General features: G+C 36.4%; 1 protein-coding gene, 1 long non-coding RNA gene and 1 pseudogene across 2 annotated transcripts in view; all 3 read left to right on the forward strand.

Moving 5' to 3' along the window:
- The first annotated feature begins 1,704 nt into the window (after positions 1 to 1,704).
- Positions 1,705 to 4,196, forward strand: LOC121402983. Its single transcript, XR_005966920.1, has 2 exons — positions 1,705 to 1,961; positions 3,959 to 4,196. It is a non-coding gene; the product is annotated as an uncharacterized LOC121402983 (long non-coding RNA).
- Positions 2,034 to 4,196, forward strand: LOC121402982 (annotated as a pseudogene).
- A 716-nt stretch (positions 4,197 to 4,912) lies between these two features.
- The window catches only part of LOC108713970 (F-actin-uncapping protein LRRC16A-like), a 48,792-nt gene continuing 36,046 nt past the window's right edge, over positions 4,913 to 17,658 (forward strand). The window contains exon 1 of the mRNA XM_041590079.1: positions 4,913 to 7,822. Within this exon, the coding sequence (XP_041446013.1) occupies positions 7,618 to 7,822 (205 nt within the window). The 5' untranslated portion in view covers positions 4,913 to 7,617. The remainder of the gene's footprint in view (positions 7,823 to 17,658) is intronic.

The raw sequence follows: 17,658 nt of genomic DNA on the forward strand, positions 1-17,658 counted from the left end.
TTACAAAGCAGTTGTTTTTTTAGATGGGGTCAGTGACCTCCCATTTGAAAGCTGGAAAAAAGACAAATATTTCAAAAAATAAATAATGCCAAGTGAAAAGTTGCCTAGAATTAGCCATTCTATTACATACTTAAAGTTAACACAAAGGTGAACCACCCCTTTAATATTTACAGGATTTTCTAGTAGACGTAAGGTATGAAGATCCAAATTACGGAAGGATCAGTTATCTGCAAAACCCCAGGTCCCAAGCATTCAGGATAACAGGTCCCATACCTGTAATGCATATTTTGGCCTTGTAGCTGGTGCATAATGTACTAAGAAAATCTTTAAAATGATGCTTTCATCATGACAGTTCATGAAAATGTTATAAAAAAAAAAAAAAAAAAAGTGTTACGCTGAAGGCAGACCGGAGTGCAGTCTACATCTCAACCAGGGGTGGTCAAGCAGCATAAACTCCCTCAGCCCCAGGAGACATAAGGAACTGGTAACTGACCATAAGGTTATCAATAGCCAATATATGTTATAGATAGTTTTGTATTATTTAAAGGGATCCTGTCATTGGAAAACGCATCAGTTAATAGTGCTGCTCCAGCACAATTCTTCACCGAAATCCATTTCTCAAAAAAAAAATTTTTTATATTCAATTTTGAAATATGACATGGGGCTAGACATTGTCAATTTCCCAGCTGCCCCTGGTCATGTGACTTGTGCCTGCACTTTAGGAGAGAAATGCTTTCTGGCAGGCTGCTGTTTTTCCTTCTCAATGTAACTGAACGAGTCTCAGTGGGACATGGGTTTTTACTATTGAGTGTTGTTCTTAGATGTACCAGGCAGCTGTTATCTTGTGTTAGGGAGCTGTTATCTGGTTACCTTCCCATTGTTCTTTTGTTTGGCTGCTGGGGGGGGGAAAGGGAGGGGGTGATATCACTCCAACTTGCAGTAAAGAGTGATTGAAGTTTATCAGAGCACAAGTCACATGACTTGGGGCAGCTGGGAAATTGACAATATGTCTAGCCCCATGTCAGATTTCAAAATTTAATATAAAAAAAATCTGTTTGCTCTTTTGAGAAATGGATTTCAGTGCAGAATTCTGCTGGAGCAGCACTATTAACTGATTAATTTTGGAAAAAAAAATCCCTTTAAAGTTCCATGTCCTTGCAGACACAGGGTGTAGTACTGAATTTTGGATATTCAACAATAAGCCCATACACGCAATGGGTTAACAGATATTTGCCTTTCCATCAATGGCAACTGTGAAGGTGCAAGCCTGGACAACAGTCATCCTGCCATAAAACAATCCTTGTAGCTACAGTAATGTCCATATCAAAGAGATGCAAATAACTGGACATACTGGTGTGGGTGCAGGGATAGCAAGAGTTCCCAAGGGAATGACACTCTGCTGGATCAACAAAGGGACACCTGGAGCATTGGGTTATGGGATTTCTTTCACAGTGCATCCTAACTTGATTTCAGTCCCTTGTCTATCTAAGAAGAGATGAACCATCTTCAAGAAAAGCTAACATCGACCTGATTGGCTGGGACTGTCTTTTGGGTGTGGCTGTTTTGAGAACAGGGTAGTATGTTTGTTTGAATGGTCTTCCTTATGTGTATATAAAGAGCATTGCAAATACTTTATTAGTTAGTCACTTTCCACTCCCTTCCATTGCATCCTTCCCTATCCCTTTCTACCTCCCTCCATGTTAGTTAGTTCCCTTTATATGTAATACCTTTTAGTTCCTTTGTAAATAAATACCACTTATTTAAAGATCAGTCTGCCTCAAGTCATTAGCCTGGCACCTCAAAATAGAGCAGATCCAACATATTGGCACCCCAGATTTGACGATTTCAACTAAACCCATCATCGTAAGGAAAAGGAATCTGCTTGGCTGAGAAGATTTGAGAAGCCTGAGACTGACGCGTTAAAGGTCTGACCAGAAAAGAAAGCCTGGAGCCTAACACAGGTAAGTATATGTTTCTTTTATACAATTTTAACTGAAAGTTGTTGTATTAGATACGTTTCTGGTTTTTTTTAGTGGAAAGAAGTTAAGGAACACTTTTTGTAAGGTAGTAAGGTCAGTTATTGTGTAGAAGCTAAGGTATAGTTTGTTGTTGTTGCGAAGCTTAGTGTTTTGTTTGTGTAAGTAATTGTTTGTAGTGTGTATTGTTTGTTGTAAACATGGAATTTGTTGAAAGATATGTAAACAAATATGCCTCAGCTGATTACCATTCATGTGCAGATGAGTCTGTGACACATCAGTTTAAAAGTCTACTGACACAGTGTCAAAGGTACAACAATAAAGTAAAATGTAATCATCTTGCAAAAATGGTAAAGAAAATTAAAATGGCTAATGAAATATTAGCATTATTAAAGATGAAAGTTATTGCTGAGAATAAGGCAGAACAGTGGAGAAATGAAAAGGTCCAGTTTAGAGAAGACTTGGAAAAGTTTGGTGAGTCACTTATTGTAGCAGCTAGCACTTCAGAAGAGCATATTTCAGAATTAGAAGAACTGAGGGAGAAGGTAGAACTGTTAGCCAAACAGAATGATTTGTTAGAAGAAAAGTTGAAGGATTGTGAGGAGAGGTGCAGGCTCAGAGAACAAGAGGTGATATCTATAGAAAGCAAGGCTGGATATGAACTAAATGTCCCAGTAAGTGTCTGCCCTGTTACTGAGCAAGAGATAAAAGATGGAGAACAAGGTATAAGACCACAAACATTACCTAGTCCAACTCTCTTTAGCCCCCAATCAGAATGTGCCAGACAACGAATCAATAATACATATGTGCCAACTGATAATAATATTCATTCAAACTCAGCACTGAAAATACAAGAGGTTATAAGTTTGACCCAGATATTGGGAAAGTTTGACACTAATTTATCCCCTATTAGCCTTTACAATAAATTAGAAGCCGTGGTGAAACAATATAACCTTGGAAATAAAGATGCATGTGCCTTGCTTAGAGCATGGCTCCCATATCAGTTGGCTGCAGAACTTAGGCCTCCGGTTGGTAAGCACATTGGGACATTGTCCAATATCAATGAAAATTGGGGAAGTACCACTGAAAGGTTAAGAGAGTTGCAAAGGATTTTGGGTGGGCGTGATATAAGAGGTACAAATGCATTGGAGAATGCAAGGTATAGGAAAGGAGATGATCCAATGTTATTTTGCACTGATTATCTCTCCCTATATAAAGTTGTATTCAACTGCCCTGATATGTTGCCAGATTTCCAATTTCCTCTACTCAATGGCAAATAAATGTAATGTTGATTACAACACAAGAACTGCCCTTAGGTATGCCACCTCATACAACAACTTTATAAATACACTTAGGGATTGGTCTCAGGAGTCTTTTGAATTCCAGAGACATATTTCTGTTGCTTATAAAAAAAAACAAAGCAGGAGATTTCCACGGAAATGTTACAGTTGTGGTAAGTATGGTCATATTGCTCGATTTTGCAGAACTTCTGCCAATCAGCATGATACTTACCCAATCCATTCAATACAGAGACAAGAGGGGGATGCACAGGAAAATCTAAATGATTATCTCCTAGACCATAGCCCTCCCTCAGAGACTGAAACTGTTGTCTCCTCTGATAACATAGACACAGGTTCCAATAGTGCAGGAGATCAAAAAGAGAGCCAAAATGAGCCCAAAAGGTTATTTCACACACCTCCCTGTAAAACAGGAAAAGAAGGGACAACTGCCCCACCCTTTATGCCTTGGGTGAACATTCCACTGTGGCTTTACAGCAGTTGGTCTCACATTGCTATGCAAATGCTAATGGACAATATAGCACAGTTTGCCCAGGGTGTACCAAACACAAATATGCCTGTTTTCTAATGACAAGGAATGTGATGGAATTAAAACTAGATATGGCCATGACCACTGTATAATGGATATGTACTATGTTATTTGTAATGTTATGTATATTAATTATATGTATGTTTCTTTTTCAGAGTACTAGTGGAAGAACGATTGTCCATTTACCCTGTAAAATGAAGAAGATACTGTGATTTTAAAATTGATTTTTGTTTCAACAGGTTGTAGATTTGTTTTAAGGAGCACAGCACCTGATGACTTTGTGTCTTACACTAAATAACCCTGATTAACTGGATAACTGTATTGTTTTTAAAACCACGTGGTACAATCAATGAGCTCAATAGTAAAATAATTGTTTGCAAACAATTTAAAAAACAATATTTAAACTCAATAACATCTCTTCACAATACTGGTGTCCTTGGTATATTATTAACTTTATTGTCCACAGGTATTTGTTTTTGTTCATGTATTTGTGTTGTTAAATGTAAATGTGTTTATCTTTGTTTTACATGTCTCTGTTTAGTGTTTTGTTTTAGTTTGTATACAGTATTAGTATCTTCATTGTTTTAATCAAAACACTGCTAAAAATAGCAGACCGTGTAATTTTGAATTTTTTTTTTTGCTCTCTACTTGCATAATGGTACCTATGTTTTTCGGTACCAAATGGGGGGTGATCATAGTTTTTCTTTCCTAAAGCCCACCAAAAGATACATGAAAATGTTTTTACAATTTCTATTGTTATTTTTGTTTTTTTTGCAGCTCTCATTTTATGTTATTTTTTTTAAACAGAATGTATTGAATAGATAATAATGCTACGCATATGGTCCTGCTCTTGCTCTTTTATTTCGAGGATCCATGAAACTACATAGAAAAAATTTGGGCCCTGGATCAACAGAGTTTGGTTATATTTTGAAAGGCAAATGTGTTTAGAACTTTTGAATTTTATTAAAACAGGTTTCAGAACAACATTACTCACACATTGTTTAGGTTAAATGGAAAACATAGGGCATATTCATCATAGAATAAGTATGTTTATGTGTATATATATATATATATATATATATATATATATATATATATATATATATATATATATATATCACTATAAGTATGTTATTAATATTTGTTTTTAGTTAATGATGTGGTTCGTTGTTTTTACATAGAAGTGAATTTAAATATAAAGTTAGAAGGCATTATGTGGATAAAAATAACATTAATATAAGAATATGCAGACTAGCGAACAAATGTCTGTAGTATATAAAGTTTAATTTGATGTTATGCTACATGAAATGCATGTGTATATGTCATGTGCAATGTTTGGTGGTATTGAAAACCGATGTTATTGCCATATCTAATCATGTGTGAATGTGAGTGAATGGTGTATTGTTGTATGTCCCCTGCCCATTGGCATAATACACCGAGAGAGCCACAGGTCCGAAGAGGATTTGCCACAACTTGCGAAGAGGATTTGCCACGACAGTAATTATGTTTGTTTTCATAGAATATCCAAAAGTATGTTTGTCATTCTGACACACAAAAAAAAAAGTGGGGAATGTAGTACTGAATTTTGGATATTCAACAATAAGCCCATACACGCAATGGGTTAACAGATATTTGCCTTTCCATCAATGGCAACTGTGAAGGTGCAAGCCTGGACAACAGTCATCCTGCCATAAAACAATCCTTGTAGCTACAGTAATGTCCATATCAAAGAGATGCAAATAACTGGACATACTGGTGTGGGTGCAGGGATAGCAAGAGTTCCCAAGGGAATGACACTCTGCTGGATCAACAAAGGGACACCTGGAGCATTGGGTTATGGGATTTCTTTCACAGTGCATCCTAACTTGATTTCAGTCCCTTGTCTATCTAAGAAGAGATGAACCATCTTCAAGAAAAGCTAACATCGACCTGATTGGCTGGGACTGTCTTTTGGGTGTGGCTGTTTTGGGAACAGGGTAGTATGTTTGTTTGAATGGTCTTCCTTATGTGTATATAAAGAGCATTGTAAATACTTTATTAGTTAGTCACTTTCCACTCCCTTCCATTGCATCCTTCCCTATCCCTTTCTACCTCCCTCCATGTTAGTTAGTTCCCTTTATATGTAATACCTTTTAGTTCCTTTGTAAATAAATACCACTTATTTAAAGATCAGTCTGCCTCAAGTCATTAGCCTGGCACCTCAAAATAGAGCAGATCCAACACAGGGTGTCCTGTATGGACACTAAACTTGGCCCCTCCCATGCTCCTAAAAACTCCCTCCTCTTGTGTCCTGCTGCTTCCCACCCACCAAACTTATATCTAGCAGTAGTTCAGGTAAGTGGGGTTCTTCAGTGTGGTTGGCAGGATGGCTCTGTAGTGTCAAGTTACACTGCTTTATAATACACAAGAGCCATGAATATCCTGTAAATGATATTCTTATAAACAGTGAGTCACGAAAACGGGACTCTCAACCACACATACCTCTTAGGTTTGGCTATAAGGGGTTATACTCAGTCTCTCAATCACCTTACACACAGATTAGACTAACATCAGACACCCCAAAACACACCAACACCCACCAAATGAATTCGCTGCCACCATCTATCATTAACTGGCGATAGAAACCTAATGTGACTTTTTCCCCTGCCCTCTATAACAGGTAATAACTCACACTACAGAAATGCATCAAACACTCTCTCCTATGGTAGTTAGGGTAAGACCCTGCTAGTTCAACAAGAACTCCAGCAGCCAAAGGGTTAATCTACATTCAAACACGCTTTTCTGCTAGCCGTACTAGTTATTAAACATATAAACAGGCCACTTTCCCTTTACACACATACAAAGAGTCAATACACTTATGAGCTATGAGTTTGTTAGAGCACAAGGACAAAACGTAAATGTAAAGTCATGTACCTGGGATGTAAAAATATCCAAGCCACTTAAACCCTTAAAAGAGAACTAAACCCCCTTTCTAATTAAAACCCCTATCCTCCATAGCCCCCCCCCTTTGCCCCCCTGCACAGTAGTTAACACAAGTAAATACCCCTAAAACGGTAATTACCCCTTGTTGCAGAGTCAGCACAGTGGAGCTCACGCGGGCCATCTTTAGCTGCTTCGCTAATCTCAGTTTAGTTCTCCTTTAAGGGGATCTTAGGTATGAGGAAAGACTGGCCAAATTGGGTTGATCCCACTGGAAAAGAGGCTCTTATGGGGTGATGTAACTATGTATAAATATATAAGGGGATCATATAATAATCTCTCTAATGTTTTATTTACCAGTAGGTCTTTCCAGCTGACACAAGGTCATCCATTCAGATTAGAAGAAAGGAGGTTCTGCCTAAATATTCTGAAGGGGTTTTTTACAGTGAGAGCTGTGAAGATGAGGAATTCTCTCCCTGAATCAGTTGTACTGGCTGACATTAGATAGCATTAAGGGACTAGTCTGACTGACATTTTGGAGAAAGGAATTTTTTCTGCTGTCTTTTTTCATCCTAACTTACTATGTAACTTTATTTACTTTATATAGTATACATAAATAGTGGCAAGTTACTTCCAAGAACAATATCTCTACATCCTACAAGGTAAATACATTATACTGTGAAAGGCAAAGGGTGCTGACACCCTAAATACATTAAAATGGCATAGAGTGTAGTATAGTTTTGAAAAAAAAAACATCTAAAATTGTGACAGTATTTCTTGAAGGTACATTATAACATATGCATTTGTATTATGCTATGATACCTTTTTTTTTTTCTCGAAAAGGTGATCTGCGTCACAGCATTTTGAAGAAAGGGTTGATCTATATGAATGTAGGATGCCGAAAAGCAGTGGGAAGATAATTTCCTGTGCTAACCTTATTTCCTTTGTTCACAAACCATATTTTCATGAATGGGTGGAGACAGTGCTGGGTCTTCCTGTGCAGATCACGAATACACAACAGAAATACATATTACATTTAATTTCACATACTGCTTCAGGTATGTCAGACTTTCTTCAACCCATCAATTATGAAATGCAAGGTAAGGTACATTTATATGTGTATGTGAATATTATATATGTATATGTATATATATATATATATATATATATATATATATATATATATATATATATATATATATATATATATATATATATTAGTATTAGTATTATTATTATGAAGTTATCTGTCTAGCTTCATATAATGTCAGCAATCTCTACACACTGTATGGATTGCTGTGTTTTATGGGTTTTGCCACTTTCTTCTCTCTTCTCTTTGAATACTGCCCAGAAATAAAATTTTCAAGACCCTTGGTTTATTCACAGACACATTAATGCTTGCCTTGGGGAAAATACTTGCCAAAAAGCCAAACAATTGTGTGCCCATACTCTTTGTTGGCTTGTTCAAACAAGCCCCCAAGTCCTGAAATATTTCTATTTTGCGTACAATTATCATTGCTATTTCACCTTGTGCATCCTTTTAGTATTTGGCTTTGTTGTGCTGATGAACTGTTGTGTACCGCCCAAGAAAATGCATATTTTTAAATGTTTTAATTAAAAACAGATTGTATTTTTTGCATTCAGCATGGGTTTATTCTGGCTTAGTATTCAAGACAAAGTACTACTGAAAAAAGTATTTTTTAAATGCTAAGCAATTGAGTCAGATCAGTAGGCACTGTTGGGAATGGCATTACTGTATTTCAGCGCTTTCTAGATAATAGATTTTAAATTAGTGAGTTACAGAAAATATGAGTTAAGTAAAAAACAATATATATTTTTTTAGTATTACTGTATATCAGCATGTCGAATACCACATGTAGAATGTTAAAATTTCATAAGATTGATAGCCTCTTGAATACAATTTTTTTAAAATGTTATCTTTGTCTACATCTTATCTCATCTAAATATCGATACAGGTAATGAAGGCCAAATCCCATAGAGGCTGTTTCCCATTTTGGTGGCAAAACAAACCTATTGGGGTTTCTTAAAAGTGAATGATAGTCTAAATCGCAGGGGGGAGCCAAATTATAGTCACTCCCCAGTGATTGTATTCACTTACCTGATAGCAGAAAACTGCACCAGCCCAGGGTACTTTTCAGCAAGCACAATGGAGCTCCTCTTATTCTGCTTCTTCTTTCTTCTGTGGCAACAGTCCGACACATATGCAGTAGAGTGAAAAGGGCCACCTTTTTTGTAAAAATCCAGCATTTCAGTTTCCTGAACATGTGCACCCACGAGGAAGAAGAAAGAAGAGGATCAATCCATGGCAGTCACTAAAAAGTCCCTTGAGCTGGCGCACAACCCAGAATATCAGATAAATTAGATTAGGGGGGCCTAACATTTGGTACTGAATAATAGATCATATACCTGCATATGTATATGTCTGGAAAGTAGTATTTTTTAGTAGTGGATTAACAACATTTACATCAGAATAACTTTTGTCTTTCTGAATTGTATGTTATTTATGCAACCAAAATGGCACCATACAGAAGCCTCATGAAGGAGCTGAATATAATGTATGGCAATTTAGAGAGCCAGAACCTTTCATATCACGAGGCTGCTGTTTATGAAGCACTGGCAGAGTAGAATAATACATGATGTATCCCTGCCACTAACAACAAAATTATGTACAGGTATGGGATCCGTTATCCGGAAACCCGTTATTCAGAAAGTTCTGAATTATGGAAAGGTCATCTCCCATAGACTCCATTTTATCCAAATAATCCAAATTTTTAAAAAGTATTTCCTTTTTTCTCTATAATAATAATAAAACAGTAGCTTGTACTTGATCAAAAAGATATATCTAATCTTTATTGGAAGCAAACCCAACCTATTGGGTTTATTTAACCTTTAAATGATTTTCTAGTAGACTTAAGGAATGAAAGGCCAAATTATGGAAAGAGCCGTTATCCTGAAAACCCCAGGTACCAAGCATTCTGGATAAAAGGTCCCATACCTATATTATGTATTGGCGAGAGATTTTCTTTCTGCTTATAAATAAATCCTTACTTGTCTCCATGTAGCTCACTGGTATTAGCCACCACCAGACCTTTGGTTAGTCCTTCAGAAGAATTCTTGCATGCCTAGACCACAGCTTGTTCTAAGCCTAACATGCTTGTTTCAGCTCCTATCAGACCCAGCCGCTATATCTGTCTGTGTTAATCTGCTGTAGAAACCCAGATACCAGGATAAGTTGTGGGGGAATTCCAGTGGCAGCTTTTTGCTTTGTGTTATATTCACATTGGTGGCTATTGTATATTCCAGTGTCCTTCAGCACTAGTGACTAGAGGTAATCCTATCTTTGAAAGAAACAAAATGGTCTTGGTGTCTCATCGGCACCTATTTTTATTAGTTGCTCCACATGAGAAATATGTCAGCTTCCCTATATGCACAACCTGTTTTGCTGTTTTGAATATAGTAAAGTATAGTTTAAAACTGTATAGTAATTACCATGCTAAAGTCCATGAAGGTAATTTCCCAATCCAAACTTATTTTGTGCTTTTATTAAATAAAGTGCAGATTGCATTTCATATTGAGCCATATTCCTCTGACTCTATCTGCACCATTGATCTATACCTTTACTATAAGCAAAAAATCACGGTTGGTGCAGCATATAAAAAAATTATATTATGAATTTTACAAATGTGTACATAAAAGTAATAACTGAAGGTTAGATTCTAGCTCATCCCTAAAAATAAACACATATATATTTAAAAAAAAACTGGGCAAAACCCTGCAGGATTTTCAGTAAATTATAGTAAGCAAAGCAACCTTTAAAAGTTTTTATTCCAGTTTAAAGGATTATCTGCATACTTCCCAATAATCGAATTTAGAATTTATTTGAGTATTTAAAAACTCCCCTAAACTCCCATAAATTCGAAATTCGACCAATCGAAATTCGTTTAAAAAAAAAAAATCTAATTTTTAAAACTCGGATGAATTAAATCAAAAAAATTAAATTGAATTTAAAAGGTCAGGAAGGCTGCAAACAACTCCAAATTGATCCCTGGACCTCTCCTATTGACTCAAACAGCAATTTGGCAGGTTTCAGGTGGCAAATAGTCGAGCCAGAGTATGATAAATCTCGAAAATCAAATTCAATTTTTAAAAAAAACAAATCGAATTTGAATTACTTCCTAGTCGAATTTGACAGTTTTGACCATAAAAAAATTAAAAAATCCTATTTACGATTCTTGCTGATGTTCTTTTTTAAGTCACAGAGAAATATAAAACTTTATTTTGCTATTTGCAAGTACATTTAGTTCTATAGGATCCCACATCCTGTAAACAGTGAGAACTTTTATATCATATTACCTATAAATCACAAAGTATTTTTTACCTCAATACACCTGAGCCCCCAGCAGCTGCTAGATCTGCTTTTGCTAAGCATAGTTGTGTTATCTGTAGCTATTTATAATGACTATATAACAATGTATTGTATTTTATCTAATTCAGTAAAGGTTGGTTCTATTGTATTTATCATTGCAAAATTTACCCAAACATTGTTGATCATGTCTCTCAATTTGCTAGGCAATTATGAGAATGCAGCATACTGAAAATAAAAAATTTCTATGTAAACACAATTTCCTGAGAATGTAATGATTTGCACGTTCGACTTAGCACATAACTTTGTTACTTAGTCGAAGGTGTAAATACGCATGCTCATATATTACACAAATGCTATTTATATGCTTTCTGCCTAAATAAAATATATCATAGTAAACTTATTGTATTTTATCCTAAAGACATTAACACTGGCAAAATTGGTAGATTTACAGTACATTTCAGTACAGGTCTATTAGAAAGTAGTACACTTTTGCTACGCCTGCTGTTGGAATCCTACCGTATATTGTATACAAAATGTTGATATTACTGCATATTGTCATGAATGCTTATTTCCTTTAATAATAAATATAGATATTTAATAGATTAACTTAAACAAACTTTTAGGATGTTATTTATTAAGGTTCGAGTTGTGTTTTCCACGACAATTCTAGTTTATAGTTGATTTTTTTGGTCAAAACTCTTGCGTTAAAAAATACTTGAATTTGTCAAGTTCTTTTAAAAAACTAGAATTTTTTCAAGATTTATTAAACCCTGACCCTGGAACCATATGAAGATGTTAATAGCCTTCATGATGTTCGAGTTTTTTTCTGTGGGTTTTGCCCGAAAACTCGAATAAATTGAGTGATTATATTTTTTGCAATGGAAAACTCGATTAATTCAAGTGTAAGGGTTCGCAACTCGAAGTCGCAGAATTGAGTTTTTTCCATTCGGGTTTTTTCTTAAATAAGATACCATTCAAGTTGTGAATTCATTCATATTCATTTCAGGTATAAAAAAACTCTAACATTCAACCTTTGATAAATAACCCCCTAGGGATACTGACATGTACCTATCAGTTATTGGAATCATGTCAATGGAGTCCCACATAACATTTTTCTGAATGCCTTCCAGTCAAATAATCGACTCCATTTTATAGGGGGATTGCACTGCCCCAGACAGATTGACTGAAAGAACAAGGGTGTCGTGCTCTGCTTAATTAAGATCTGAGTGTTATAGCCTTTTATTAATGCTTTGATTTGGGGGTGAGGGATTAGGGGGATCATTATTAATTATAATGTAGGCCTATTTGCGAGTTATATTGTCAGGATATAATAATGCTTCATTTTAACCTTAAAGGAATAGTTCAGTGTGAAAATAAAACCTTGGTAAATAGATAGGCTGTGCAAAATAAAAAATGTTTCTAATATAGTTAGTTAGCCAAAAATGTAATGTATAAAGGCTGGAGTGAACAGATGTCTAATAAAACAGCCAGAATCCAACTTCCTGCTTTTCAGCTCTATAACTCTGAGTTAGTCAGCGACTTGAAGGGGGGCCACATGGTACATTTCTGTTCAGTGAGTTTGTAATTGATCCTCAGTATTCAGCTCAGATTCAAAAGCAACAGATATGACCCATGTAGCCCCCCCTCAAGTATCTGATTGGTTACTGCCTGGTAGCCAGGGTAACCAGTCAGTGTAAACCAAGAGAGCTGAAAAGCAGGAAGTAGAGTCCTGACTGACATGTTATACATGAAATCACTCCAGCCTTTATACATTACATTTTTGGATAACTAACTATATTAGAAACATTTTTTATTTTGCACAGCCTATCTATTTACCCAGTTTTTATTTTTACACTGAACAATTCCTTTAAAACTTTAATTTTCTTAGCATTCCCTTTGGTCATAATCATAAGGGGTATTTCCTATGTGAAACATTCATGCGATAGATTGGTTGGCAGACAGGATAACATTTACTTAAGGAACAAATGATAGAAAATGTGATGGCAGTAAAAGGGTGATTATTTTGTTATGATTAAGGATACTTCCACCAAATGGTATAAGTTTTTATATAGGCCCATTTTAAAAAAAAAAAATGGACTGATGGGAATTCTCCTAGCCTGAAGTCCACTAGGGTTGTGCCTACAGTGAGATCCTCTGGTTGACAAGTTTGACTCTGAGTACGAAACTTCATTTATACGAGGACATGTGCTAGGTGGAGACTGGGGGGTTGCTGGTTCTTACTGCCCCGCCCATGACATAAATTATACATTTATGTCAAAATGCATACATATTTTATCTTGTGTACAATTTAATACCTGCAGTGTTGGACTGGCCCACCGGGATACCATGAAAACTCCTGGTGGGCCCAGGTGTCAGAGGGCCTCTTGCTATTTATATATGGGAACAAAGAGTCTTAATATTGGAAGAATAGAGTATAGTACGTAGAGAAAAGAGACTAGGAGCATGAAGAGTGAGGAGAGGAGGTATATTAGTTTGGAAAGTGAGCCGTCAGCTTAAGGTTTTCTGGTGGAGCCCTGGCATCCCAGTCCGACACTAAATTCCTGCCTTTATATCTGTGTTATTTCATAAAGTTTGTAAACCGTCTTGCCTGTGTTAGCTTTTCCCTGAATTGGTGAGAATGACCTATTGTTTTGAAAAAAATGCTTATTGACTCACTGTAGCACATGTAGGAAAGAATGTCTTCCTGTAACAATAGACGGGTTTATACATTATAGCTGTTGTTGCATTATCTAGTGTGCCATTTAGACTGTGGTTTCCTGAAGCATCACCATTTTAAGAGACCTACATTTTTGCTAACACAATTGTAATCATTGCCGCTACCATAATCATAATGTATAACCCTTTTCGTTTATAGCATGATTCTTTATTTAACTTGCATTGTACTAATTACAAATGTAATTGAAGTGAACATGCTTCCAAGAAATAGATAACCTATGATTAAGGGTTACAATCCCGAAACGCGTTAGGCGGTTTACAGCAGTTTTTCCCAATAAACATATCCAGAAGTGCCATCTGCCTGTGGAGTTCTTGATGTACTTACAGTGGGGACACTGTTGACTGAGCACCTGGTCAAAGGGAAGATCATGAGCTGGAGCGGTCTTTTTTTTCGGTTTCGCATTTACAAGAAATGGATAGATAAATTAGTAAAGCCCTTAATAGCTTGTAAAACATATCCTTATGTCATACCTCCCAACATTTTGGAAATAAAAAGAGGGACAAAAAAGTTGCTGCACGTAGCACAGAAATTTTTTGACCACGCACATTTTTGTGGCCACACCCCCTGTTACAAAACATGTTAACATGTTCATTTTACAAAATTTGGCAGGTTATGGAAGTTTGAACATATTTCTGTGGGGGTTTTTCAGTTATTACAGTTTTGCAAATGAAGATGAATTGCCCTTTAAGCTGTGAGTGTAACTTTTCTCAAGGGACCTGTTATCTTATATTGTTACAATTACTTATTTGCTTATCTCAAAATTGTTACAAAAGTATCTTATCTGCAGCTGTAGCTGTTCTGGGCTCTCTGCCAAAAGCCAACTGAGTTAGAGCCCAAGGCTTCATGTCTTTATATGGTAATGGAACTCTTCACTGTTGGGGGGGGTCTATAAACAAACATAATTGGTATCACATTGAAGAACAAGAATTATCCCTCAACAGAGCTAAATAGAAAAAGGAAGTTTACATGTAGATCTGTTATGGCAGAAGAGCCCAGAAACCAGTAATAATTAACTGATTACACAAATGTACATTTGAAGAATTATCATGATACATTCCCATTTTTTTTCTTTAAATCTCATTTGTAAACATTAAAATGAAAAACGTACATCTTCATCAGGTTCATCCATTTGGTGATAAATAATACCTAACACTGAGGGGCTTATTTATCAAAGTGTGAGTTTAGAGCTTAATAAATAAAAACTCACCCACATTCTATTCATTCCTATGGAATTTTAGAGCCATATTTATCTAACTTTCCCCCATTGATAAAGGCAATTCTAAAAATCCCATATGAATGAATAATGGGCAAGTTTATATTTATTAAGCTCTAGGCTCACATTTTGATAGATATACCCCTAAGACTCTTCCCCCTTTATTAATTTCTATGGGATTATAAAAGGTATATTTATCACTGGGTAAAAGTTTGATTACATTTGGGGGCTGATTCACTAAGGGTCGAATATCGAGGGTTAATTAACCCTCGATATTCGAATAGGAATTAAAATCCTTCGACTTCGAATATCGAAGTCGAAGGATTTAGCGCCAATACTGCGATCGTATGATCGAAGGATTATTCCTTCGATCGAACGATTAAATCCTTCGAATCGAACGATTCGAAGGATTTTAATCCAACGATCTAAGGAATATCCTTCGATCAAATATACTTAGGAAAGCCTATGGGGACCTTCCCCATAGGCTAACATTGACTTCGGTAGCTTTTAGCTGCCAAACTAGGGGCAGCTAAAGAGACAGTACTTCGACTATCGAATGGTCGAATAGTCAAACAATATTTACTTCGAATCCTTCGATAGTCGTAGTCGAAGGTCGAAGTAGCCCATTCGATGGTCAAAGTAGCCCAAAAAATACTTCGAAATTCGAAGTTTTTTTACTTCGAATCCTTCACTCGAATTTAGTGAATCGGCCCCTTAATAATTATGCCGTTAAATAGAGGAGTATGGAGGAGTTTTACTGGGTGAACTCTAATTTAACACTTTTATAAATCTGCCTACAAAACTTCAAATCGTGGTAAAAACTCTTCCTTTTTAGGGGCCATTTTATCAAAATTCAAGCTTGCAGGTTTCTCAGTTTTCAGAAAATGCATAAAAAACACCACACATATTAACATAACGATAGTAATACGATAGTAATACATTCTCTGTCTCATTGACAATGAATGGAACAATGTGATTTAAACTTTTCATACAAACAACCATGGCCATCTGCAAATTTAAATTTTGGTAAATTCGCCCCTTATTATTCCTTAAAACTATAATTTTCAGCAGTGCTGTAACTAGAGGGGGGCGGGCCCCTGCCCCCCTCCGTACACAGTGGCGCGTGGGCTGCCGGGGGGGCCCTGAGGGGGTGCGGGCCCACTGATTTACAGGATTAAGGGGAAAAAAATCACGACAACATTCATGCAACTCTTTTTCCATGACCACATTTATTTATTCGGGAGCGCTTGCATTTTTAGAAAAAACTCAAACAGAAAAATCATAGAATGTTCTTGGTTCTTGCAATTAAGCACTTGTTTAGTTTGTTGATATTTATGTGAAGTGCAGCACCTGATTAGCTGAGGGCCAGGCTCAAAGTCAAATGTGGCTGTTATAGGCAGAAGAGCACACCTAGACAGGAGTACATCACTCCCCTAGGGTTTGCCATCCATGACAATCAGCAGAAAAGAGGATGGGAAGCTGTGGGGTATATTTAGAGGAACAGATTTTTTTTTTACGATTTTATTTTTAATTTGTACATTTTCAAAACCAATACACAACAGAGAAAAGAAGAAGAGAACAGAGATGAGGTAGAGGTACAAATTAACATATACATTATACACGGTTGTATGCACTCAAACAGTTTGGAGAGCTAGCCAGGTACCCCAAGTGGCTTCAAATTTGTATGGGCAGCCTCTAGCCTGAGATGTCAATTTCTGGTTTGAAAGAGAGTTTATCAGTTTTTGCCAAAATTGTGTTGAAGGGGGGTTGAGGGATTTCCAATGCATTAAGATACAGTAGCTTTTTTTTTTTGCAAAGTATAGCAACTATAGGTAACACATTCTGGAGTAGAAACTGAGCTGGAGGTCCCCTGTTAGCCCCAGCAGGCAGAGTTCTGCTGGGGATAAGTATTTATTAACTGCTATTTTATATTAAGGTTTATATTTAACTACTGTGGTTTTATTTTGTAAAGTTTTTTTTTCTGTCTTGGGTGCTAAACAGCAAAGTTTGGTGTGCTAGTGTGCTTACAGCAAGTTTGTCACAACCTGATTTACTTTGCAGTTTTCCCTCCGTTTGAGGGGGTGGGGTTTGTTTAGTTGCACTTGAACAGACTGTATAAATAGAACCCCTGGCACTCCAGTGGAGCTTGCTCTAGTGTTAGCTTCTCTTAAGTGTTTGCTCGTTAAGTGGTTGATCTGTAAGTAGAGTTATAAACACCGGAGTTAAGTGGGGGATCTGTAAGTGGAGTTATAAACATCGGAGTTATGTGGGGGATCTGTAAGTGGAGTTATAAACACCGGAGTTGAAAACTAAAGGAGGTTCAAACTAGGTCAAAAGTTTGTTCTAAACCCTAATTTTTATTTTATTTATTTTTATTTTTTCCTGTTTTGATCTGTAACTGGGATAATGAGTGCTAGCAAGATTGAAGGTCTGACTCAGACAGTCTGCCATATGTATGCAGATTTGGAACAAGAGATCCAAAATGCTTACCTCTGTGGTGGTTGTGAGCAAATTGCCACTTTGGAGGCTCAAGTTAGAGCACTAGAGCAACAAATTGCAACACTGCGGTCGATTGACAATCTTGAAAGGAGTCTTTTGC

The sequence above is a fragment of the Xenopus laevis genome, chromosome 4L, assembly GCF_017654675.1.
Source record: "Xenopus laevis strain J_2021 chromosome 4L, Xenopus_laevis_v10.1, whole genome shotgun sequence".
NCBI lineage: Eukaryota > Metazoa > Chordata > Amphibia > Anura > Pipidae > Xenopus > Xenopus laevis.